Below are 27,006 nucleotides of genomic sequence, written 5' to 3' on the forward strand. Positions count from 1 at the left end.
CATCACGCAGCTTTGTGCTGCTTCAAGTTGCTCAAAACTGTGCCAGGAGGAGCCCTTAACTGCTTAAAAGGCCTGGGACAGAAACGGAGCATTGCACAACCTTTCACCGCCCGGCGGTTTCGCTTCCAAATCTGGCCTTCGTGTCATCCCGGGTGGGCGGGCGCCGCTCCGCGTCCCCCTCTGCATGCCGGGGTTTCCTCGGCGAACGCGGCCGCCCCTCCCTTCGCCGGGTTTCTCGGGGAAGCGGGGCCGCGCGGGCGTGGGGCGCCGGGGAAGCCCATTGTCCGCGGGGTAGCCCGGGCTTACCGGGGCGCGGGTCCTGCACCCGCGCCGGCCTACCCGGAGGACTGAAGGTGCTCGGGGCTCTACGCCGCGCCGCTCCCCTCCCCCGCGGCCCCATTGTGTGCCTCGCCCCGCCCCGGGGGACACGTGCGCCCGCAGCTTCCCGACCAGAAGAGCGCGGGGCGGCGGCAGCGGCGTGGACACCGCCCGGAACGGCGGTGGCCGTCGCGCGGACCGGTGGGTGGCCTGCGGGGAGCCGCGGCGCCCTCCGCGCCCCCCGTCCCGGGAGGGGATAGGATGGCGGGAGTCGGTGGGGACGGCGTGCGCGTGGGACTGCGGTGGGGGTGGGGCTGGGCGGGGTGCGGAGATGCCCGTCTCCTGACAAAGGAGAACGAGTGGGACACGCCGAGCCGGCCCGGCCCGCCCCGCCTGGAGGGGAGTTGGAGGGGAGTGTCGGGAGGGGAAGGGGCGGGCCTCTCAGTCACTCGGCCCCTCGGCCGGGCGGAAGGGCGGGGTCTCGGCCCCCCACCCGGTCGGGGAGGGGGGGAGAGGCCGCGGGACGTGGGGGCGGGGCCCGCGGGCGCGCGTCCTGAGGCGTCGTCTACGTCATCACGTCAGCGCGGGAGAGAGAAAGAGAGGAGTCGACTCGGCAGGGACTGAGGGACCGGGCTGAGAGAGCGAGGGAGGGAGCGGACGAGAGAGTGCAAGCGAGGAGGGAAAAAGCGGCCACTCGTACCTGAGCGGCCGCGGACCGCACTGGGAGCGAAGGGGGGAGAGGAACGGGGAGAGGGGAAAGAAAGGCCGAGGGAAGAAGGCGGACAGCGGCTGGTGGTGGTGGTGGCAGGGGGAGAAGGAGGAGCTGGAGGAGGGCAGGGGCTGAGGGAGTGAGTGAGCAGCGGACGCGCGAGGGAGGGGAGGGAAGGGGGGGGTCACGCGGGGGCGCGCGCGCGCACCGGGAGCGCGCTCGGAGGCGAGTGGAACTGGATCGGGTTTGCTGCCAGCGGCGTGAGCTTCGGCCGCCATTTTACAACAGCTCCACTCGCGCCGGACACAGGGAGCAGCGAGCACGCGTTTCCCGCAACCCGATCCCCTCGGACAGGATTCCTCCGCCGCAGCCCAACTGGGAGGTAACGACCGGGGTCTGGGAGGGGAGCTCCTTGACACTGTGGAGTGAGCTGGGGGAGGGCGACGCGGGTAGAGACCGGCTTTTCTGGAAAATGGATTCCAGGAGGGAGAGGAGCACGTTGACTGGGGCTGCCTGGAGTAGGCCGCAGCCGCGCCGCCACTTCCTCCCCTCCATGTGCTGCCGCCGCTCGGGCTTTGTCTGCGGCGCTCGGGGAGGAGGTGCCTCTGTGGCCCCGTGGCCCACGCGGACCGCGAGCGGCGCGGGAGTTGGTGCTGTCGTGGCTCTCGCCGCGGGAGTGGGCGGAGAGGAGCTGGTCCTGTCCCGCAGCCGGGCGGCGGGCTGGGGCGGTGCTCGGGGTCTTGCGGGCTTGGAGCTATCGCCGAACGCGGCGACGCCGCAGTCACCGCACCCGGGAGCCAGGGGTGGGGTATTGCACCGCGCGCCGCGGGTCACGTCTCGGCCGGGCGGGCGGCTGGGGTCGCCGGCGCCCAGGGAGCGCCCGGGGCAAGGAGCCATGTGTCACGGCGGAGACGGCGGCGCTGCGGGGCGGGGAGAGCCCGTGGCCTGGTGCCGCGGTAGCCTCGGTGTTGAGGGGCGAGGTTGTGATGCTGTAGCTTTCTGGGGGCTCTGACCGCGGCTGCGGGTTGATGGGAGCCGATGTCGTCTTGGCCTGGGACTCCTTGGGTTTCCGTTGAAGGAAGTTGTAGGACATTTGAAGGCGCAGAGCACGTGTTTCTAATGGGCTCCTGGTGGCCGCAGTGGTGAGGCTGCCGCTCTGGGTGCGGAGTCGGGGGCGGGCTTTGGGGTGTGGGGGTGAAGGGTGGAGAAATTGGGTGGTGGGAAGGTGGCCTGTGTGAGCGCTTTGTTCTTTGCTGGCTGTTGTTACTGATCTATAAGCGGCAGGCGGGAAAAGCGCACTTTGGGGGTTTACCTTGGAGAGGGACGAGTCTAGCTTTGCTTTATTCTCACACACTTTATTCTCTGTACGGGAACAGCTGCATGTGGCACTCTGGCTGGTCCTCTTACTGATTGGGCTTCATTTGTAATCCGGTTTTTCCTAGGGAGTGATAGCAGGTGAGTTAGGGGTGGTGCTCAGGAAGAAAATAGTGAATTGGTCCTTCTGTGCCCTGCTCCAATCTGGCATGTCAGGCAATTGGTGACTTTAAGGTTTCTTTCAAGGGAGGTGCAGGCTTGCTGGTGCAGTAAGTGGTAGAGAAAGTAAAGATTGGGGCTCTTATATTGTTCTCTATTTTTTTTTGAAGATCCTAGTTTAATTTTGCTTATTGCGTTTGAACAGATCTCTGGAAACATGGCTACAGAACATGTTAATGGAAATGGTACTGAAGAGCCCATGGATACTACTTCTGCAGTTATCCATTCAGAAAATTTTCAGACATTGCTTGATGCTGGTTTACCACAGAAAGTTGCTGAAAAACTAGATGAAATTTACGTTGCAGGTAAGAACTAACACTTGCAAAATTACATTATGAAATTTTTCTATTGGATTTCTGGCTTTGAGCTAAAATAGCAACTTTTTGTGGTTTCCAATTAAGTGTGGGAACTTGAGCTTTGCCTTGTTCTGATAGTTGATTTAGGTTTGAACTAGAGGTTAAGGTGCAGAGAGGGAGGGAAGAAGAGAGGGATAGGCCCTCCCTAGGGAAAGGCTGGCGGCCTGTTGGATAAGTATATATGATAGTAATAACAGCTGTTAAATATTGGGAACAGACCATGTGACTTTTTTGAGTATTTTTGTAGTAGGATTCTTGGGAGCTGTAGATGTGTTCTCTTGTCTTACTGGTGTGGCAGGATTTTTTTCTAGTGGTACTTGAGGTTGAGTACAGGTTCAGTTGTCATGTTTGGTACTTTGTTGGTTGTCTTTAGGATTTGTAAGTTTACGTTTATTGTAGAAATATGTAACGTTCAGAACTCTTAAGGCTTGAACATAAAGCTGGATGTAAAATTGGCTCGTTATTTTAAGTGTGGTTGAGAGGCTTTATTTAGTTCAGAAAAGCTTAAGTGTATGTGTTTTTCATTATTAGATACGGGGATAGAGTTGCTGCATGTTTATCTGTAGTGGCATCTGGGTCTTGAAGGAAAGAAAAACTTCCAAAAATGTTAGAGGTTGATAACTAATTAAATTTTTTCTTCTTCAGGGTTAGTTGCACATAGTGATTTAGATGAAAGAGCTATCGAAGCTTTAAAAGAGTTCAATGAAGACGGCGCATTGGCAGTTCTTCAACAGTTTAAAGACAGTGATCTCTCTCATGTTCAGGTAATGTTAATTTAACCTCAATATAGAAATGAACAAATTTTGTGTATTTCTGATATTTAAGTTTTGTTACATGCAAATATCATCATTGTTAAATGTGAATGGAAAATTTCTTTACAGAACAAAAGTGCCTTTTTATGTGGAGTCATGAAGACTTACAGGCAGAGAGAAAAACAGGGGACCAAAGTAGCAGATTCTAGTAAAGGACCAGATGAGGCAAAAATTAAGGTACGTGTTTAGAAACTCTTGTGTTTTATTCTTTTAATTATTTTCTACTTTTGGTAATTACTGAGTGTGACCTGGATGTATATATTTTTAGTGATATTAGTCTTTCCTAATTAGTATTTTGAAAATTATTCTGCCATTTTAAACTACCCAGCTGATGATTAAGTCTGTATTTTTTTTTTTTGGAGACAAGGTCTCACTGTGTAGTTCAGGCTGACCTCAAACTAACAGCAGTCCTCCTGCCTCAGCTTCTTGAGTTCTGGGATTACAGATGTGCTCTTAAATCTGTGCTTCTAATAGTCCAAATAAAAGATTTAAAGATACACTTTCTGAAAAGGTGCAAGTTAGGTTACTAACAGTTAAACCAAAGTGGGAGGGAAACACTTTACCTTATGCTGGTGGGAAGTATAAATTTAACAGTTGACTGCTCTTTTTAGGAGTCTCAACTCCCAGTGAATTTAGAATTCTGACATTGTCTTTTCTATCAATATGGCTTGTTGAGGTTATGTTACGTTATTTTATTTTTTTGAGACAGGGTCTCTCTGTGTAGTTCAGGCTGCCTTGAACTATGTAGCCAGGTTGGACCAGAACTCCTGTCGATCCTCCTTTCTCAGCTTCCCAAATACTAGGATTATAGACATGAACTATCATATCTGGCTGTCCTGTTTGTTTCTAAAAGCAGCTTTTAACGATAAAGTTGTTCAGTGTAGTCATACTATAAATAAGGAAACAAGTTGAGAGTGAAAGACTCATAAATTGCATGGAAGATTTGTCTGGAGTTAGGTTTTGATCTTTATTTTGTTTATACAAAATATGATTCACATTTGTTTTTAACTTGGTGTAAAGCATGATAATCGTTTTTGAGCCAAAGATTATAGTTTAAGAAAATGAGTGATTAAGAAAGGCACAGAGACCAGGTGTGGCAGTGCATCCCTCTAATCCTGCGCTGGGGAGGCTGAGGCAGGAGGATAGCTGCAAATTCAAGGCCAGCCTGGGCCACATAATTAGTTCAAAGCTAGCCTGAACTACAATGTAAGACCCTGTCTCAAAAAAAAAACAAAAATGGGTACAGATGTTGGGTATTTTTTTTTTTGGTACCAGAGATCGAACTCAGGACCTTGAGCTTACAAGGCAGGAACCACTGAGCTAAATCCCTGGCCCGGGTAGTATTTAAATGATAGGGAAAAAGTGGGAAGCCTAGAATAAGGAAAAGATTGGAATATGGAGTTATTTGTTAGCTGTGAATTTGAGATGTTTGTGAATAAATTGAATTTGAACTATCAGTGAATTTTTCCATTAAAAATGGGGTTTAGTTGTGCCAATTATAATATGCTAATTGTAATTAAAAATACATTGGGGAGGGCCAGGGATTTAGCTTAGTGGTTCCGCTGCCTGCCTCACAAGTTCAAGGTCCCAAGTTGGATCCCTGGTACCCAAAAAAAGTATGCATTGGGGAGTTGAGTTTTATGAAAATTAGTTTGTGTGACTTTCAGTTATGTCTTTGGGAGGAGGTGGCTTTAATCTTCAGTGGGACTTAAATTGTGACCCAAAAAAGACATTTTTATAGGATGTTTGGCAGGGAATAAAAGGTTTTGTTTTTGTTTTGTGTTGTCTTTGTTTTTTGGGACAGAGTCTTGCTAAGTAGTCCAGGCTGGCCTTGAACTTACGACAGTCCTAATGCTTCAGCCTCCCAAGTGCCAGTATTACAGGCGTGTATCACCACACTCAGCCTTGTTTTTTTAATAGCTTGACAAAAGGTGTTACTAGGATCATGAGCAGATTAAAGTGAAAAAGGCATACCTCCTTTAAAGCACAGGGATTACATATGAGAAAAAAGGAAAATGAGCAATTTGACGGTTCAGTTCATGTGATAGTCATGGTTTTTTATAGTCAGATTTGAGTTTTAGTATTGTCACATTGATGCACCAGTACAGGACAAAAGTTAACTCAGACTACATAACATTTTGTGAACCTTTTTCTTACAAAAAAGTTGTTTTTTTATAAATTACTGACTTTTTATTTCTGAGTGGTGCTCTGGATCAAACTAGGGGCCTCAAGCATGCTAGGCAGCTGAATGCTGTATCCCTGAAACATCCCCAGGCAGGTAATTTTGTTTTTAATGTTCTTATTTTTGGAGATTGAGGCAACCTGACCCCATGTCATTTAACACATTTTAGTAAGTTTTGTCATGTGACTAGCATTAGGTCTTTTCATTTCAGAATTACCAGGTAACTAATAGATTTGTTATTTAGAAGAACTAAGGGGCCAGGGATGTAGCTCAGTGATACCATGCCTGCCTAGCAAGCACAAGGTCCTGAGTTGGAGTCCTGGTTTGGGGGGGGTGGGGGGATGGGGGACAGACCGGGGGGACGGGGACGGACAGGATGACTAGTTTTGTGGTAGAGATGGAAAATCTTGACTTTTCTTTTTTTTTTTTTCCTTCAGTACTGGGGATTGAACACAGGACCTTGCGCTTGTGAGGCAGGCGCAGGTGCATTGCCACTGAGTTAAATCCCCAGGTCCTTGACTTTTCTTTAAAGCTTGATGGGCTATTTTTTAGCACATTTGTAATAAGGGATGAGAAGCTCCTAATCCTGAGTTAAATGAGTTTTGTAAATTTTAGCAGTTCACTTTCAGTGAGATAAGATGTAGAAGTTATAGTACAATTTTGCAATTTCATAAAGTTTTCAGTTATTTTGTCTGTTTTTTCTAAATGATCTGTGGTGTCTTACGAGGTGTGATATTTTAGTGTCAAATAATAGAGGTTATTCCTTTAGTTTCCAAGTTCTAGACTTGGTATGGGGAGTATAACATCTTCAAGGATTGGCAAAATGCCCAGAATGGCAGTGTGTGCCCTACAAGTTAGGATAAGGGGAATTTGTTGGGTAAGAAGTCAAGAGGGGGGAGATACTCAACCAAATTAGGTACATTTTTTAGAAGGCATTAGCAGTGATGGTAACATCTTGTCTTAAGTAATTAATTGAAGACTAGAAAGTAGTTTGCCCAGGAGTTGAAATTGTGACAATAAGTTTGGGTTATAATATGGACTTATTAATGGGGAAGTCCAGAAACAGATCCCAGAGACTGGTTTATGGAGGAATGTTGCTAAGATAATTGGAAAGATTTGAACAGGGTTGTCTGCTGAATGTATAGGTGTGGTCTTGTGAATAAAACGTATTAATAACATTTCAACTTTTCAAGGCGCTCTTGGAAAGAACAGGCTACACACTTGATGTAACCACTGGACAGAGGAAGTATGGGGGACCACCTCCAGATTCCATTTATTCAGGTCAGCAGCCTTCTGTTGGCACTGAGGTAAAGAAACTATAAACTTTCACCTTTTGTAGTAAAAGCAGAGGTATCTGGTTTCCTAAAGAATTCTTCATGGTTTTTACTTTAATTTATAGATATTTGTGGGGAAGATCCCAAGAGATCTATTTGAAGATGAACTTGTTCCATTATTTGAAAAAGCTGGACCTATATGGGATCTTCGTCTAATGATGGATCCACTCACTGGTCTAAATAGAGGTTATGCGTTTGTCACTTTTTGTACAAAAGAAGCAGCGCAGGAGGCTGTTAAACTGGTAAGTTTTTTTTCCCACAGTGTTCACATTAACTATCTTTAATGCTTGCTGTTTTCTTAATGTGCCATAAGAGTTTACCAAATATTTTTTGAAGTATGTATGTATCTTTGATTTTCTCTATGAACATTCTTTGCATGGATAGTTGGTAAAAAGAGGTGTGGTAGAATTCTTAGTTAATGGTTCTTGAGACATCTAGCATAATAATAGTTTTGTTTGTATGCTTAAATTTACAACAGTGTGAAGTTTAAGAAAATAACTGTGATAGATAGGGTTCCTGTAGTTTCTGGCCACACTTGGATCATCTCTTTTCAAAAATTCAAAGACATTCTGATTATAAACTTCTAGATAATGAAATAAAGGCTTTTGTGGTGAGTGGCAGTATTTGATTTAAAAATACCATGTTAGGCGAAGACCTAGTTGTCTTTTTAAAATTATTATTTGAAGTCACGACCTATTATAACTAGTTCACATAAATTCTCTGAGTCAAAGATTCTTCAGTAATAAAGTTTAAGAGCCAGGGGTGAATTTAAACCTATGGATGTACCAAGAAATACAGCTAGAGAGAAACTTTTGATAGCTCACTATGTATGGCAAATGTTTATTAAATTTGCTTTAACTGGCTGGTAAATTTTGTTAGTAATTCTAAGCAAACAAAATTTTCAGACTGGTTTTGTCTGAATTTTTTTTCTTTCCTAACCATCAGATACATAGGTTGAATGTTCCTTATTAAAAATAGCTGGTATTTTCAATTTTACCAGATGTATTTCAGGGCATTTTGAGTTTTGGAGCTGTTTGCATACACAGGCTTTTAGCAGTTGAGCATCCCTAGTCCAAAAATCTGAAATACTTTGGTGTGCTAGGATTAAACCCAGAACCTTCATACTGTGCTGCATACTGTCTCTTTTCAAAATTTGAAACAGGTCTGGCTGAATTCCTAAATTGCCTAGGCTAGGCTTGAACTTGATATCCTCCTGCCTCAGCCTCCCCAGGATTTGGATTATAGGTACACAACATTGGCTAACATCTGAAACTTTGCATCTATTTTTTTTTAGATAGGGTCTCTATGTAGTCAAGGCTAGCCTTGACCTCAGGTGATCCCCTGCCTCAGCCTCCCTCTTTAGTTCTGGGATTATAGGTGTGTGCCACATTCCCAGCCTTCTTTGCCTTTCTGATTTTCAGGTTAAGGATGAGCTCAACTTGTATCACATTTTAAGGAGAAAAACAAGTATACTGTATTTAGCTCTTTTATATTGCTAAATTGCTTTAATTGCGCCATACACAAAATTGAGTATAGTACAGGTTTAACAGGAAAGTATTGTTCTTGAAAGAGAATTCATTAAGCTGGGCATGGTGGTGCCTACCTATAATCCCAGGACTGGGGAGGCTGAGGCAGGATTACTGAGAGTTCTCTGCCAGTCTGGGGTACATAGTTCAGGGCCAGCCTGAACTACATAGCCTGTCTCAAAAAAAAAAAATTTCATCAATTAGATACCTGCTGGGTGTGGTGGTTGGCGTAGTAGGGCAAGCCTATAATCCCAGCACTTGAGAGGCTGAGGCAGGGTGGCTGACTTCCCTTAAAGTAATGTTAAAGAGGATATAGCTCCATAGGGAGTCATTCACTGGTAACCTTTGAGCTGTCAAAAGTTTAGTTTCAGCAGTTCCAATGAAAGATCTTTTTTGCTGGGTGGTGATAAGATACAGTAGTAAGGTTTGTTTTTGTAGTTTTGAGGATTGAACCCAGGGCCTTCACACTTGAGGTGATCCTCATCCCTGTTTTTTAATTTGAGACATTCACTGAGCCACTAAATTGTCCAGGGTGAATTTGAACTTTTATCCTTCTGTCTCAGTTTTTCAGAGTGCTAGGATTACAGGGGAGCAGCACCAAGCCCCATGTCCTGAATTTTTTTAAAAACAAAAATAGCAGTAAATTTTAATGTGAAAATGTAGAATTATTGAGAAGGTAACGAGCTCTCTTACTACAAAAAGCTAATAAGGAATTTAGCTAGTGATGTCAGCCACTTTTTAACATTGAATTAACATTTTAGGCTACTTAATTTTTTTTTTTCTTTGGTACCGGGGATCGAACTTGAAACCACTGAGCTAAATCCCCGGCCCAAGGCTACTTAATTCTTGTGGCTATGACATTACTTATGGTAGGTTCTCACTAGAACTTGTGTATGATTTGCAGAAACCTTTTATCAATAGAGGAAAATAGTTTAGAACTCAAAAATAATATGATTTTGAATGCCACTCAAAATTGAAATTTTTTGGGCTTAATTTATTATAATCCAAAATTGTATTGCCCTATTATATATTTTCTTAATAATAAATAGTGATACCTCAGTTCACATAAATAGTGATACCTCAGTGTTTTTATGATTTTTGGGGAAGATGGCTGTGTTTGTGTTTGTATGGGGAAGATGGCTGTGGTTGTGTTTGTCACCGGCTATGGACTTTGTGAATGGGTCAAAATTTTGTCAAACACTTTTGTTTGAGATCTGAATTGTGAACAGAAGCATTTGTGAACCGAGATATTATTGTATTAATATAAATGTTAATTACATATTTTAACTGTTAACAGAAATATCTGTAATAACCAGGAAGTCTTTAATTGATGGAGGAACCAATTCCTTTCCTTAGACTTTTTCATTCTTTCTGGGTTTCTGTGTTAATTCTTACCTAGGAGAATAATTATATTTTACTGCCTAGTGACTAGGGGCCTTTGTTGTTTGGTGCCTTTTAAAAGATCTTTTTGGTGGTAGTAATATGCATTCACCGTGGTGAATTGGATACCTGCTTTTTTTCTTTCTTTTTTTTTAAAGACTTCTTTACTCTGGATATATTTGGGAAATTTGCCATAATACAGCAGTAAAAGGAGGACTAGACTTCTAGAAGAAATGAAGTAATGAAACATTATAGAGAGAATACAAAACTCAAATTGATTTGGATGGTTTTTGCTATTTTGTATTTGTGGAGATGGATATCTCCTTGTATATATATTCCATAGGGAATATTTTTGGAAACTATCCCTACTTCGAGTCTTCAGATTCTGAGTTACAGCTAACCAAGATGAATTTTTATGTAATTGAAGTTTCATTCTAGTAATACACAACTAAATGTTGGGGAAATGCCTCTTTTAAATTATTTATATTTCGGAGATGGTTGAAGGACTTTTTTTTTAGGGGTGGAATTTTTATTCAGATATATAACACTATTTTTAAGGATTTAGATCAGTGATTACCGGGGGAATGAAAACATGTCATGAATAGTGAGGACAGTCATAATGCACAGGGCCTTTTCATTTATATAGTAAAGTTGCTTCTTTCTGATTGGCAGAGTTCTCTCACTCTCTCGCTTGGTTGTTTTTTTTTTTTGCTCGAGACAGGGTCTGTTCAGGCTGGCCTTGACCTCACTGTAGGCCAGACTGGCCTTGAACTTGTGGTAATCTTCCTGCCTCAGCCTCCCAAGTGTGCCACCATGCCTGGCCTGATTTTTGGTTTTTTGAGACAGGGTCTTGCTTTATAGTTCAGGCTTGCCATTGTGATCTTACCTCAGCCTCTTGTCCTGGAACTATAGGCATATATACCACACCAGGTATGTGTATTTCTTGGACAGTCAATTTTAGACAAGTTATTTCTGCAATCTTTGTTTTCTTGAAGTACTTTTACTTTGAGTGTCTCACAGACTATCTTAGGCTGAAAGAAGAATTTAGACCTTTTTATAAAAACACTGCTTCAGCAATGATTTAGTTCCCTTGATTAAAAACTATCGTAGACTGTAAATTTGCATGTAGATTTCTTATAAAATGGTTTAGTTGATGTTAACAGCTGAAGTGAAGAAGAGGCATGAATTTAGAAGCAGTTTTCTTAATTTCACATAACCCTATTTACAACCAACACTGCATTGTATTTTGGAGAATTAGAAAAATCATCCCTCGATGATGATAATCTAGCCAGGGAAGCAAGATCTAAACTTGTAAGAAGGTGATTATAGTTACCAGTTGAATGGTTGTTGAGGAACAGGAGCTGTACTAGGTTGCTGCATGATTACCTTTAAATTCTACCTCAAACCTTTATTTCAGGTAAGCAAAATTACTTTCATTCTTTCACTAGGCTGAATGACTTATCTGAGGGCCATGTACCTAATACTAGGTTTTTTGCGAGGGGGAATACTTACTGTTAACTAGACATAGTAATTTAAGCCAGCAGTATAAGTTATAGCACCAACTAGCCTGATTCTTTCAATTATGTAGTAGTTCAAGGAGTGTTAAATTTTTGTCATCTATTACTTTACTATTTTCACACTACCACTTAAGTCTGAGGTACCATTTATACTATTCAGGCTACTGAAGAATCCTAATTAATATCACTGCTTTGTACCATATATTTTTGGCACAGTTTATATCAAAACATTCCTGTGCTGAAGAATGGCTTCCAGTCCTCATCTTCCCAGTCATTATCATTCAAGCCTTACTTTGCTGTCTTTTTTGCCCTCCAAATAAGTGATGGCCATTTCCATCTCAAGACCACCTTCTGCTGTTTTTGTTTCATACGCTTTGAAGGCAGCCGAGTAATAATGGCTGTTGATTTTTTATATATTAGATCTTTTTTTTTTTGGGGTACTGGGGATCGAACTTAGGTCCTTGCGCTAGCGCAGCAGGCGGCGAAACCACTGAGCTAAATCCCTGGCCCTATATTAGATCTTTTTAGAAGACCTTTCCTGACTTTGAGCAGCTTACCTCCTTATTGCTCCATAATGGTTATCCTGAGTATGATGAGGTAGATTTTGTTTAGATGAACTTGAAATTATTTCTTTTATAAAATATTTTTATTAGTGTATGTTTGTGATATGTAATCAATACAATCATCCTACGGAAGTGTGGTACATGCACATACCCTTCTTACAATCCTTTCCTCCCTACTAGCCTCCCCCATCTCCAGATTGAAATTGACTGTAAATTAGCCCATCAGAACATAAGCTTTTTTGTACTGGTGACTGAACACTGCACCTCAGGCTAAACTGCCTTCCCAGCTCCTCTTATTTATCCATCTATCTATCCCCCCACCCACTTGATCACTAAGTTGCCCCAGCTGGCCTTGAACTTGAGATCCTCCTGCCTCAACATCTCACATAGCTGGGATTATAGGCATGTGCCAACCTTCCTGGCAAGGCTCTTTTTTTCCTTTTATCACTAACCTTTAGAACAATACCACTGTTTAGTAGGTCCTGGATAATTTAACCTGACTAGCTGACTACTGCCATCTAATAGATCATTTGTAACAGATTTTATAATATTCCTGCATAGCTCAAAGGTTTTCTGACCTTCATTTGCAGTAATTTTACTTAGGGATTAGATTATTGGGTGATGATGGCCCTTTTTCCCTCAGCCCTTAAGTCAGTGGTGGCAAACCTATAGCACATGTTCACTGTTTTTCTTTTAGAACAAAAGATGTTAATGTTGAATTTTTCTAAACTAAAACCTCAGTATTCAGGTTTAATTGTAGTGTTGGCACTTTGCGATAAGTAGTAGGTTTTAGGTTGCAGTTGGGCACTTGGTCTCTAAAAGGTTCACCATCACTGCCCTAAGAAGTATTTAGAATCACATGTAGTGTTTTTGGTTACCACAGAAACCAGGAAGAAGGGCAGACAAGTGTGTATATGTTTTCCTGTGGTATACAATAGAATTGGAGCCCAGGGCCAGTAGCTGCAGTGCTGGTGAATGAAGCCCAGGACAAATGTTGCTGTAATACCTGTGAGAGTCGGATATAGATTGGTGAAAATGCTAATATAATAGTACCTATGTTATAAACACTGAAATAGATGAGATCTTTACTTGCATATTGGAAGTCAAGATGTTAATAGCTACTGATGGTTTTACTTACTGATAGTTGTATACTCTACTATAATGTTTATAAACATTTGATGAATGCAGCCGACAAAATGGGCCCATGAAATACTTTAATAGCTATTTAACAAATATTTATTGGGTTAAATGTATGAAAACTTTGCTACACATATGCAAGGTTTTGACTTAAGAGAGTTTATAGGACAAGAGAGACTAACCACACAAAGCAAACAAGCAAATGGTGAAAGGGGAAAGATTAAGAGATAGATTGCTTTGTGTTAGGATTGTTAGAGATGACTTCGTGGGCAAGATTTGCACAGAACAGTGAAGAAAACAGGTAAATCCAGTTGAAACAGTGTTTTGTGGGAATTAGGAGATGAAACTTCAAATGGCAATGTTGGGGTGATAGTTAATAACTGCTAGGCTAAGCTGCCTAGTGTCACTAAAAATTTGAGCCTTGGTGTGGATGGCATGATTTAAATGGTTGAATAATGAAGGATCTTTTGATGAAGAAAACAAAGCCCAAGAGGAGTATAGCAGCAATAGCGAGAGGTCAAGGGTTTTGAAAAGCTAAATGATAGGCTACTAGTGGTGCTCTATAGATTTTATTCTAGTTTCTAATCCATGATTTAAATGAGGGCATAATTGGAATGCCCTTGAAATGCTTGATGATTTAAGTCTGCATGGCCTGATAGTATCTTGGATGTTAAAATCAGGATCTACGAAAAGTTTTGATAGCCTGAGATAGTTCACATCTAATAAGATGAAATTAACAAAAGTCAAGTCCTGTATGCAGCTAATTTAGCAAGCTATGGTGTGAGTCAACATGTGGTATAATTGCTAAATGAGCTAAGATGACATGAACTACATGTATTGGAGGTATATAGTATGTCGAAGTGAAAAATTAATCTCCAGTTTATTCTAGGCTTCTCGATCTCAGTCTGTATCTACCAATACTGTGTTATGGATGATACTGTAAAGTAACACTTGAGGATGCCAGTCTCTCGAAGGCACTTTAGTTTGCCGTTGTCAGGGAAGGAATGATTTAGCCAAGCATAGAAAACAACTGAGTCATGATCTTTGTGTTCCTGTTATATGAAGTGCTGTCATTGGGGAGAGGAAATAGATTTACTGTAGAATTTTAGGGCAGTAGATTTGGGCTCAGTATAAAGACTTTCTAGTTAAGAAATGTTTAAAGTGCATAGGCCTGAGGGGGCAGGCTTGGCTTTTTTTTTCTGAGAAGAGTTAGGATGGAGCAACTACCTCTGGATCAGATTCCAAAATCACATTGCCCAGTTCTGGGAATTTGCTGACTGACTTCTTTGAGGGAGGAAAAATATGACTTTCTGAACCTAGATGAAAGGAATGTTTCAGACTATACAACTCTTCAGTGCCGCCACCCCCCCTCCCCAGTCGAACTCAGGACCTTGCAATTGCCAGGCAGGCGTGGCACCACTGAGTTACATCCCTGGCTATCTTCAGTCTTCTTAAATACTGAAATTGCATTATTGCATTGATCAATGGTTAGAAATCATCTTCGTATTTGATCACCTCATTGTGGCAATGCTCCTGAAAGCTACATTTTTCTAGACTTCAGATCTTTTTTTGTGTTGTGGGGGTACTGAGCACCCAAGGATGCTCTACTACTGTGCTATATCCTCCAACTGTTTCTTACTTTTTTTGGTTTTTGAGACAGGGTTCTGCTATGTATCCCAGGCTGGTCCCGAACTCACAGCAATCCACCTGCTTCAGCTTCTTGCGTGGTGGGATTACAGATGTGCACCAAGATACCTAGCTTTATTTTTTATTTTAAGACAGTCTCAATAACTTGCCCAGGCTGGTTTTTTTTTTTTTTTGCCAGGCTGGTTTTAAACTTGTGGTTCTCCTATCTCAGTCTCCTGAGTAGCTGGAAGTGAGGCATTTGCAACTGTGCCTGACTACATTTTTAAAACTTTCCTAAAGTAAGAAAGATTTTACATTTGGTTCATCTTTCATACCATCATACTATTCTGATAAAACTTTTGAGAGAGTATTAGATTAGAACTTCTTAAGACTGAACTTTGTCCTCTCCGTCTCCCCCCCCCCCCCAGGGATTGAACTCAGGACCTTGCACTTGTGAGGCAGGCACAGTGCCACTGAGCTAAATCTCTGGCAAAACTCAGATTTTCTTTTTTTTTTTTTTTTTTTGGTACCAGGGATCGAACTTGGGACCTTGGCGCTTGCAAGGCAGGTGCTGGAACCACTGAGCTAAATCCCCGACTCAGATTGTTTTTGTATTGCTCCTTCACCATCTTTTGTTGTTGTGAGACAGGGTCTTACTGTATAGTTCAGGCTAACCTTGAACTCACTGTGTAGCCCAGGCTGGCCTCTAACTTATGATGATCTACTTACCTCATCCTCAGAGTGCTTGGAATATAGGCGTGTGCTGCCATGCCAGGCTGCCCTTTCACTGTTTTTGTTTTTGTTTTTTTTTGTACCAGGTATCAAATTCAGGACCTTGCGCTTGTTAGACAGGTGATGGCACTACTGAGCTAAATCCCTGGCCCTCCCTTTCACCATCTTAAGTGTTACCTACCTTCTGGGATGAGAAGGGTCTTTTTTTGTAATTTAAAGCAAATTTAAAGCAATTTCGTTTGCAAACAGAAGTGTTGGGCAAAATTTTGTTTTTGTTTGTGAACTCGGCATCGGATGACAAACACAGTGTTGGCCATCTTGCCCGTAAGAACATGAATGTGGCCATCTTTTCCAGAATCGTGGAACAAATTGTGAACCAAGGTACACTGTACATTTAAAAATGCACACTTGGTGATAGAGAAAGTGTGAGATCTTGGGTTTAATTCTCAGTATTGGAAAAAACTCATAATTTAATCAGTACATGGAGCATTGCCTTATGAAATGTATGTTTCTAGGTACTCTTGGGTTTTTTTGGACAGTAGTATGCTCATGGGAACATTTTATTTTGCTCTTTTAATGACATTTCACTAGAGAGCCAGTTTTTGAACGTTTTCATTGAATGTGGATAGAAAAGCGGTACAACTTTTGCTAAATTTTTGTGTTATCTGAGACACAGTCTTACCATTTATTTACCCTGCCTTGCCCTGATTACTTTTTGATTAGTGGAGCCAATGATGATGGATCAAAAGAAGAGGTTTTTGCTCTAGATAATGGAAAATAGATATTATTACTTAGAAGTAGCATTGCTAATGTTGATTAATGGATTGGCTACATTGTAGACAGGGTGTTGTCTTAATCACTTTTCTTGGTGAGACAGTGCCTGACACCTGCAGTCTAAAGGAGAGGTTTATTTTGGCTCAAAGTTTCAGAAGTCTCAGTCCTTGCATGGTCAGCCAGCTCCAAGGCAGGAAGAGAGCATGGTGGAAGGATCTGTCTGGGAGGAAAGCAACTTACAACATAGAGGCCAGGAAACAGAAAGGAGCTGGGGAGGGAGATACTGTACACTTTTTCAGGTCATACCCTCAGTGGACGGCCTCTAACCAGGGTATTCCCCAAGCCCCCAGCAGCAAACCACCTGTAGCACTCTCATTATCCAGTCATCTTCCACAAGCCCTGCCTCTGAGCTCTTGAGGGTTTTCGGGGCCATTCTTGATTTAACCATAACAGCTGTCTTCCCTGTATTTCTCTGTTGTCACCTTTATGGAATTTTTCATTTTTTGTTGTGTTGCTTTTGCCTCCTAGATTTGTAGGGCTGCTAGTTGTTTTAATAGTATTTTGTCGTCAGAATTCAACTCTTTTAAAGTTAGGTCTGGTCTTGTCTTGACTAGTCTTTTCTGAGACAGGGTTTCGATGTGTAGTGAGTGCTGGGATTACAAAGTTAGATATTAAGTGAGTAGTTTCTGTGCTTAGAACATTTGCACCCCCTGCCACCACCAGTTTCTGTCATCCTCAAAGTACTCTTGTATCTCTCTTTAAATATTTTATGTTTTTTCATTAAATGTTTTTTATCTTTTATTTTCGGTTGTACTAGGGATTAAGCCCAGGGTCTTAAACTGAACTACATATCCAGCTCTTTTTTTTGGTACCGGGGATCAAACTCAGGACCTTGCCCTTGCGAGGCAGGCAGTGGAACCACTGAGCTAAATCCCTGGCCCTCCAGCCCTTTTTATTTTGAGACAGTCTCACTCCCAAGATAGCATTGAATTTGGAAATGTCCTATCTCGAGTATCTGGGATTACAGGTGCTCCTCACTCAGTCCAGCTTGATAATTCTTTTTTTCAATTTTTAAGAGTTACAGAATATTTGACCAGATTGAAAGCTCTGGACAGTGTCATCAAAGGTTACTATTTGATGCTAGATTATGAGAATCTAGGGAGATGTACATATTTCAAAGCAATTTGTGTTCTTAGGTTAACCTTACTTGTAAGATAAGACATTTTAGTCTACTTATCCATAATTCCATGTAATGACAGATTCAACTATAGTTGGACTGTTTTCAGGTAACAACAGGAATATTTTTGTTTATAAGAGGTTCTTGTTCTAATGGAGAACAGGTAAATAGACTATAAATGCTACATGAGAAAACAGTGTATATGGCAGTCTTCTTGACCTCAACACTGATGGGGGCTGGGGGACTTAGCTTAGAGGTAAAGCACTTGCCTAGCATGTGCAAGGCTCTGGGTTTAATCTCCAGTACTGCAAAAAAAAAAAAAAAAATTATCAATAGAACTGTGTTTTGTACTAGATAATTCTTCATGACCGGCTGTCCCATGTCAGTGGTAGGATGGTCATCGGTATTTTTGGCCTCTACTTGGCTTACTAGAAGATACCAACATGAAGGACACAGAGTAGTCAGAAGTTGAGCTTAATTTACTGGTAGCTGGAGGAGTTTGCATGGTGGAAACTTTAGGGGAGACATTTTTTCAGAGCCTTAGAAGTATAAGAATAGACATGTACTCAGGTGTTGTGAGAAGAAGAGGAAAGTAAGTAGGAGTTTTAGGATGGATTTACTGCATCTAAGTTTTGGAATTTTATCTCTTTGTTAATATGGAGCTTTCAAGAAATTTCAGGCAAAATTAATGATTTTTTAAAATATTAATATTTTGCGTGGTGCCACAAACCTGTAATCCCAGCACTGGGGAGGCTGAGCAGGAGGATCGGTGCAAGTTTTGAGGCCAGCCTGGGCTACATAGTGAGACCTTGTTTCAAAACAGAGATTAACTGGGGTAGAGGATTTAGCTCAGTGGTTCTGCCACCTGCCTCACAAGCACAAGGTCCCGAGTTCGATCTCGGGCACCCCCACCCCCAACCAAAACAGATTAATGAGAGGGGAGTTGATGACCAGGGTTGGATACTCTGTATTGAGCAGGGTAGAAAGAACAAAACTGGTCTGAACTAGAGGTGTACATTGTGTCAACTTTATTATCTAGAGATGTAAAAAGTATTGGGAGGAGCTGACTTGCTGAACTCCATGTTTTTTTCCTGTTATGCTTGAGGTACCTATTTTGCAATCATGGGGATGATGAGGTATTTTGTTTTGCTATTCTATAAATTGTGTGGAAACTCATATTGGTTCTTTAGTTTGTTTAACTGCACTAATTAGATTTTGAGGTCAAATGTGTGTGTGTGGGGGGGGAGATCAATCAATAATTATTGCTGCCACCATAATTATTATGAACATAAATCTTAAAGGTTTTTACTATGTAAAATACATATCATTGACTTTTGTAGATAATGTGGACACTTCAGAATTTTTTTTTTCTACTTCTGAATTTTGAGTTGTGGGTTATATGCATTGGTAGATTGGCTCTTTGGCAGGATTGTGTTTTGCCTGCTCTCTATTGTCTCACCATTCTACAGGACATGGTTACTTTTAAGAATTAAGTTTAGGAAAGGTCCAAAGGGGTAGGGGTAGTGGGAGGGGCAGGGGAAAGGAAAGAAGGGAAAGGAAAAATGATGAGAAATGGAAAAAATGGAAATAAAGTCTTTGTAAATAGGGAAGGATGGAGGGGGTGAAGGGAGGGCTAGGAATGGGGAAAAAATAAGAACCAAGATCCATCATGTAGAGGTACAAGTTCCCAATGAGGAATGTAAATATGTTGTATACCCAAAATGTATCAATAAAAGAATTTAAGAAAAATAAAAAAGAATTAAGTTTAGGGCCAGGGATTTAGCTCAGTGGATTTGCCTTCTGCTGCGAAAGTGCAAGGACCCGAGTTTGATCCCCAGTACCAAAAAAAATTTAAGTTTACATGCCAGGCATGGTGGCACACACCTGTAATCCCAGCACTCAGGAGGCTGAAGCAGGAGGATCGCAGAGAGTTTGAGACCAGCCTGAGCTACATAGTTCAAGGCCAGCCTGCATGGCAAAGCAAGACCTTGTCTCAGAAAACAAAAATAAAACTTTTTACTGTAGTTTTATACTTTAGTACTTTCATCATAATCTGTTGATAACTGTTATATGCCTGATAAAAATGAAATGAAAAATATAGCATTGGATTTCAAATCAAAAGGACGTCTTTTTTAAGGCTTAAATATGAGAAGCCTAAAATTATTGCTGCTTGTTACAAGATGAATTAGAAATGGAAAATAGGTTTATGCACTGGTTAAAAGGATAGCTAAATACCTAATAAATTGGAAATTTTAATTTGCTAAAGTTTTGGGTTTTTTTGTATTAGATCTCGGGATCTTCTGTAAAACACTCCTAATTGATATAAGTAATTTTAAAGCATGGTACACTTTTTTTTTTCCCTCTTTCAGTATAATAATCATGAAATTCGTTCTGGAAAACACATTGGTGTCTGCATCTCAGTTGCCAACAATAGGCTTTTTGTGGGCTCTATTCCTAAGAGTAAAACTAAGGAACAGATTCTTGAAGAATTTAGCAAAGTAACAGGTAAGTTGGATTTATTTTGTAGAAGGTGCAGCTTTTTAATATTGAGGGTAATAGTAAATTACTGTGTACCAAGCATTATTCTAAGCACTACATTTGTTGACTAATTCAATCTTCACAACTTTTAAGAGGTAGGTAATCCCATTTTCTGGATAAGGAAAACAAGCACGAGGAAGAGAGTTTTGGCAAGTGACTTGTTCAAAGTTACTTATTTATTCAAAGCATGTTAGTAATGCAGTCGGAATTTGAACTTATTCTGCAAAATCATTGTTGTGCTTCCCTTATTTTGCATTTTTTTGTGTGTATTTTTCTAGGTATTAGCTGAGAGCAGTAGAGCTGTATGAATGATTTGATTTTCCAAATTATTATTATGAATAATGAGTATTCTTGCCATAGAAAAGATTATATATTGGTAATGTGATGTAATTTCTATGAAATTAAAATATCTTTTGTAACTTCAAATGACAGGCTACTTGTACTATAAAATGTTTGTGTCTGTGTACAGTGTTATTTATTGGTCTTTAAGTCTTTAGGAATGTTCAAAATTCTTAGTAATATTTATTATTTCCTTTGGAAAAAAGCCATTGATACCTGAGGATAGAGAATGCCATTAAAGAGAATTTTAGTGTTTGCTTGCATAGTAATAAATATCTAATCATTTTTGACCTATGCTGGCATTTTCTTAAACAATTATATAAAGATTTTTAAAAATTTTCCCTTAAATTCTTTTATTGGTACATTTTAGGTATACAATATATTTACCTTTATCATTGGGAACTTGTACCTTTACATGATGCATCTTGGTTCTTATTTTTTCCCCATTCCCTGCTCTCCTTTCACCTCTCCACCCTTCCCTATTTACAAAGACTTTGTTTCCATTTTTTCCATTTCTCATCATTTTCCCTTTCCCTTCTTTCCTTTCCTGTACCCCTTTGGACCTTTTCTTCGTATTTCACATTATCAATTATTCATTTTAATCATTGGTACATTTTAGGTATACAGTATAATGACATTCATCATTGGAAATTTGCACCTTTACATAATCTCTCTTGGTTTTTATTTTTCACCATTGCCCAGCCCTCCCTTCAACCCTACCATCCCTCCCTATTTACAAAGACTTTGTTTACATTTTCTCATATTAATTCCATTCCCTTCTTTCCTTTCCCCTACTCCTCCCACTTCCCCTTCCCCTTTGCCCCTTTTCCTATTTCACATTATCTATTATACCTTTTAGTCCTTATTTACACTTTCAGTTTCTCACACTAGAGAAACTATTCAGTATTTACACATGTGTCCTATTTATTTCACTTAAGAGTATTGCCTCAATGGGCATCCATTTAGCTATAAATGGCTCTTAATTTCTCATTTTTTATGGCTGAGTAGTACTCCATTTTAGAAAAAAACACATTTTCTTTATGCGGTCTCCAGTTGACGGGCATTTGGGCTGTTTCCAAGTTTTAGCTATTACAAATTGTGCTGCTATGAACATGGGTGCCCATATATCACTGTGGTATGATTCTTTTAATTCTGTGGGGAAGATACCCAGCAGGGGAATAGCTGGGTCAAATGGGACTTCCAGTCCTAGTTCTTTGAGGTATCTCCATACTGATTTCCACAGTGGTGGTTGCTATATAAAGATTTTTTTTGCTTCCTTATATAATAGGGGAAGCAAAGTAGTCCTTGAGACTACTTAAAATTCTTTTTGTTTTCATGGAGGTTTCTGGGTTGTGAAAACTTAAGGTAGATTAGGAAAAGTCATATGGACCATTTAAAAAAATAATTCTTTGGGAAGATGACTGATTAAGGAATGATTAGTTTTCCATAATGGTAGAAAGATCTTTGAAATGGTAGTAGATATTTGAAAAATCCTTTGATCTACTTGTTCTTGATAGTTTTTAAATGTAATTTCCTTGGAATGGTTTCTTACTTTCAGAGGGTCTTACAGACGTCATTTTATACCACCAACCGGATGACAAGAAAAAAAACAGAGGCTTTTGCTTTCTTGAATATGAAGATCACAAAACAGCTGCCCAGGCAAGGCGTAGGCTAATGAGTGGTAAAGTCAAGGTCTGGGGAAATGTTGGAACTGTTGAATGGGCCGACCCTATAGAAGATCCTGATCCTGAAGTTATGGCAAAGGTAATGATAGTCTAGTTAAAAATAATTTTTGAGGCTTTGATGGAAGAAGGATGAGGGTAAAATAACATAAAATGAATTGTGAACATTGTTTTCAGTCATTTCTCAAGGTGAGAGCATTCTTTAATAATGGATTAGAGCTACATGGTACAAATATATGTTCATGTAAAGTGATTTATTCATGGACATTTAGCCATTATAATTTGATGATGAAGTAGTTAATCCACATGCTTTAGCAGTAGTTCACTTCCATAATGTATAGATTCTAAAAGAAATTCGAGTTTTTGAGAATGGTGCCATTAACTGACATGGTTTTTGTGTTAAAACTGCTAGTCCTAAAAATAGTGAACTGTATTGGCCCCAGCAGAACTACTGTAGTTAGCTATTATTAGGCAGCCTGCTTTAGTAGTTAGTTGACACATCTTGTGAAAATAAACATCTCTTGACTCAACAGTTTACTATATACTACTGTAGTTGGCAGTTAAATTAGTTTACACTTTGTCTTTTAAGGATCCCCTGTAATAGTTACAGGCTGGGTGTCAAACACAACTAGCATACTTAAATCTATAGGGGAGGAGTGTGAACTGCTGGGAAAATTATGGATATTATTAAAGGATGATGGTCTTAAAAGACCAGGATACTTGGGATTCTTTTTTCCCTTTGGCCTATAAAACTTAAGATTACCACCTAAACAAGTTCAAATGCTATTCAAATAATGCTATTCAAATATTTTAGGAGCAAGGGATAATGTTTTTTAGACAAAAAGTTAGTTTAGTAATTGTGATTTGAGAAACTTTCAGGCATTTTTTGTTGGTGGGATTTGTTTTTTGTTTTGTTGTTTGGTGATGCTGGGGATAGAACCCATGGCCTCACATATATATGCAAAGCAAGCGCTCTATCACTGAGACGTCTCACCAACCACTTATATTTTCCTGAGATCTAAAAAGCAAGTCCTAATTAATTTTGATCACCTCTGTTAGGTGTTAAACAGCAGTTTGAGAGGGCATGGCATTCATATTGTTGTGAAATCACTATTTTTCTGATTGCATAATTAAATGTATTAAAAGGTACTAAATGTGTAGTCTACATGAAAATAGACTATCACAGCAAGGTGTATATCAAAATTGAACAGGAAGTACAACGAATTCTCCTACCTAGCCCTCCCCAAACTTCTTCACTGTCAACATTCTGCATTGTAGATAGTACATTTGTTAAAATTGAATCAACATTAAGGACCTAAAAGCCAATATTTTGCATTGACTTTACTTTTGGAGTACCAGTACCTTTGTGGATTTTGAAAAACATAATCTGTGTGAGATAATCAACTCTTTCCTCTTTATAAAGGAAAGATTGGTTTGGTTCATTTATTCATTCAGTCCATGGTTGCTTGGCTCCTTAGCTTCTGGGCAGGAATATGTGGTAGGGGAAGATGATTCCCAGGAAGTAAAAATTGAGGAAGAGGAGAGCTCTCACTGTCTTCTGTTCATCCCTACTGTTCAGTCCCTGGCATTTACTGACGTTTTAAAAATTGTCTTCATAATTTTGCCTTTTCAGAATTTCATATAGTTGCAATCAGGTCGTATGAAATTTTTTTTTTTCCTCCATGTAGTAATAGGCATTTAAGGGTCCTCTATGTGGGTTGTTTTTTTGTTTTTGTTTTTTTTTTGCTTTAAGATTCATTTCATTGTTTTTGAGACAGGGTCTTGTTATGTAGTCCAGAGTCCAGGCTGGCCTTGAACTCAGTGATCCTCCTGCCTCAGCCTCCCGAGTGCTGGGACTACAGGTGTGCACCACCACGGCTGGTTGTGATTCATTTCTTTATAGTGTTGAATATTTCATTCTGTACCAGTTTGTTCACTTACTGAAGACCACCTTGGTTACTTCCAATATTTGGTAATTATGAATAAGAATGTTAGAAACATCTGTATGCAAGTGTTTATGGGGATGAAAACTTTTTGACTCCTTTGGGAAAATAGTAGTAGTGAGATTGTAATAGTGAGGTTGCTGGATTGTATAGTAAGAATATGTTGTGTAAGAAGCTGCCAAACTGGCGAAGAGGCTGCACGATTTTGCATTCATCCTGAAATGAATAAGGCTTCTTTTGTTTTGCATCCTCACCTACATTTGATGTTAATATTGAAGTTTTTGGTGATTTGAATAGATGTGTAGTATTACCTCACTTTTATATTAACTTGCTAATGATAAATGATGATCATTTTTTTTTCTGCTTTGCCACTGTATATTGTCTTTAGTAAAACCTATTTCAGTTTTTCTGTTTTGTTTCTTACTTTGTTTTTTTTGAGATAGCATCTCGCTATGTAGTTCAGGCTGGCTTTGAACCCACGATGTAGTCCAGATTGGTCTCAGACTCAGAGTGATCCTTCTGCCTTAGCCTCCTGAGTGCTGGGATTACAAGTGTACACTACCACCCCAGCCTATTTAGGTTTCTAATCTGGTTAGTAGTCTTTCCTTGGTATTTACCCAGAGCAATTGAAAACTTTTTTATAATTCTTATGATGATGACAATTCAAGTTTAAATTTGTAGGGTGGGGTCTTGAAAAGTGAACTCTGGGAAATGTACAGGAGATTTGTTTCTTTTTGTATTTCAGGTAAAAGTGTTGTTTGTACGCAACCTTGCCAATACTGTAACAGAAGAGATTTTAGAAAAGGCATTTAGTCAGTTTGGGAAACTGGAACGAGTGAAGAAACTTAAAGATTATGCTTTCATTCATTTTGATGAACGAGATGGTGCTGTTAAGGTAAATAAGTAGTGGAATTACCATGGGCATCTAAATTAGACTAACAATTTTTTGTCATAGAACCAATGTGTTTTAAAAATTAAAGGAAATAGTGGTTATTAAATCCACTCAAGCAAACTTTCAGTGCCCTTAGCCAATTTTTTAAGTTGAAAAATATTGTTGAAAAGCATGTTTTATCTCACTGTCATCTTAAAAATGATAATAGCTTTTTTTTGTTTTGGTACCAGGGATCGAACTCGGGACCTTGCGCTTGCGAGGCAGCAGAACCACTGAGCTAAATCCCCGGCCCTAGCTTTTTAATGTAAATGAATCAGTAGTTCTGATATTTTTCTTTGAAAGATTTTTTTTTTTTGGTACCAGGGATCAAACTCAGGACCTTGTGCTTGTGAGGCGGCTGGTGGCACCATTGAGCTAAATCCCTGGCCCTGAAAGATGGTTTTTATATCGATTATCTCATTTTTTTAAGGCTATGGAAGAAATGAATGGCAAAGACTTGGAAGGAGAAAATATTGAAATTGTTTTTGCTAAGCCACCGGATCAGAAAAGGAAAGAAAGAAAAGCTCAGAGGCAAGCAGCAAAGAATCAAATGTGAGTAAAATCTGTATACTTTTTAAGAAACCTGTATACATTTTAATTTTCATATGTTAACAGAGTAACAGGTGTTGGTCAAACTTGCTAAATTCTTCTTTTTTTTTTTTTTGGTACCTGAGATCGAACTCGAGACCTTTCGCTTGCAAGGCAGGCGCCAGAACCACTGAGCTAAATCCCTGGCCCTGCTAAATTCTTAACATGCCTTTATGTTTTAAAGAAGACTTGATAGCTTTGAGTCGTAGAGGAATAAATGTTTATTGAGCTCTTACTATTGACCATACTTGTGAAAGTAGTATAATTCTAAATACAAATTTTATCTAATAAATGCAGAAATCAGTCTTGGATATTTTATGCCACATTTTATTGAATATTCTCTATTTTAAATACTATATGTCCATATGTTTTAATATACAATGGACCCTTGACTTATGACCTTGATAAGTTCCCGAGAGCTGGTTGTGACTTAAGTCTGTTGGTTGTAAGTCAATAGAGCTGAGATCTGGATGTTTACCTGGGTACAGGCTATAGATAACAAAAGGCAAATGAATCTTCCATTAACCTAATTAACCCAAGTTGTTCCTATGTCAGGCCAGTCGTAACTTGAGGGTCCACTGTATTTAGTTATTCATTTTTTTATCTGTCTGTCTGTATCTATTTTTGGTACCAGGGATTGAGCTCTGAATCTTGCGCTTGCGAGGCAGGAGGTAGCTTATTTTGTTTTGTTTTTTTTGTTTTTTTGTTTTGAGACAGGGTCTCTAGTTCAGACTGGTCTTGAACTCAGTATGTAGCTCAGGCCTGCCTTGAGCTTAAGGCAATCCTCTTGCCTCAGTCTCCCAAGTGCTGGGATTACAGGTGTGCACCACCATGCCTGGCCAGTATATTTAAAGAGTAGAGAGAGTTCTTCCTTAGAGGTGGAAAATAATTAAATTGCCCATTACGTTAAGACTATTTCCTCTGTACCAGAAAAGAGCTCTTTTTTTTTTAATAACAGTGCCTAGTAGATTTCATATACTGTGAATAAATTTTGAACTGAAGTAAGTTAGTAAAATAATCAGCATAGTATCAAGATAAGTGGATGTGTAATAAGTTTTATTAATTGGAGAGACCTTTTTAGCGGATACATGTAAAAGGATTGATCAGTAAGAAAGTGAAGGAAACTTTTTGTTGGTAATTAGTTTAATTCTAAGGGAAAACAGTAACTGCTATTTTATGTAAGAATATTTGTCAGTATTTATAATATTTAGGGACAACTTTCTGCCCATTGCCCTGGATAGAATGCAAAAGAAGAGGGAGAGAAATGCTGCTTATTTCATGATCAAGTTAGTGATCAAGTTCTAGTTTA

The 27,006-nt window shown here is 40.1% G+C and overlaps 1 protein-coding gene across 7 annotated transcripts in view; it reads left to right on the plus strand.

The window, feature by feature from the left end:
- The first annotated feature begins 432 nt into the window (after positions 1-432).
- Positions 433-27,006, plus strand: part of Syncrip (synaptotagmin binding cytoplasmic RNA interacting protein) — a 35,599-nt gene continuing 9,025 nt past the window's right edge. For 2 of the 7 annotated variants that reach the window (XM_087188071.1, XM_087188072.1), the window contains exons 1-10: positions 888-1,409; positions 2,706-2,865; positions 3,562-3,680; positions 3,798-3,905; positions 7,104-7,217; positions 7,310-7,486; positions 20,046-20,181; positions 22,112-22,317; positions 24,924-25,073; positions 25,540-25,661. In XM_087188071.1, coding sequence (XP_087044197.1) covers positions 2,718-2,865; positions 3,562-3,680; positions 3,798-3,905; positions 7,104-7,217; positions 7,310-7,486; positions 20,046-20,181; positions 22,112-22,317; positions 24,924-25,073; positions 25,540-25,661 — 1,280 coding nt within the window. In that variant the 5' untranslated portion in view covers positions 888-1,409; positions 2,706-2,717. Of the gene's footprint in view, positions 520-886; positions 1,410-2,705; positions 2,866-3,561; positions 3,681-3,797; positions 3,906-7,103; positions 7,218-7,309; positions 7,487-20,045; positions 20,182-22,111; positions 22,318-24,923; positions 25,074-25,539; positions 25,662-27,006 lie in introns of those variants that run through there. The other 5 variants (XM_087188075.1, XM_087188074.1, XM_087188073.1 and 2 more) reach the window with 4 other exon arrangements.

This window comes from Heterocephalus glaber, unplaced genomic scaffold (genome assembly GCF_053883595.1).
Source record: "Heterocephalus glaber isolate CG9 unplaced genomic scaffold, H.glaber_assembly_v1.0 deba00001523, whole genome shotgun sequence".
In the NCBI taxonomy this organism is placed as follows: domain Eukaryota; kingdom Metazoa; phylum Chordata; class Mammalia; order Rodentia; family Bathyergidae; genus Heterocephalus; species Heterocephalus glaber.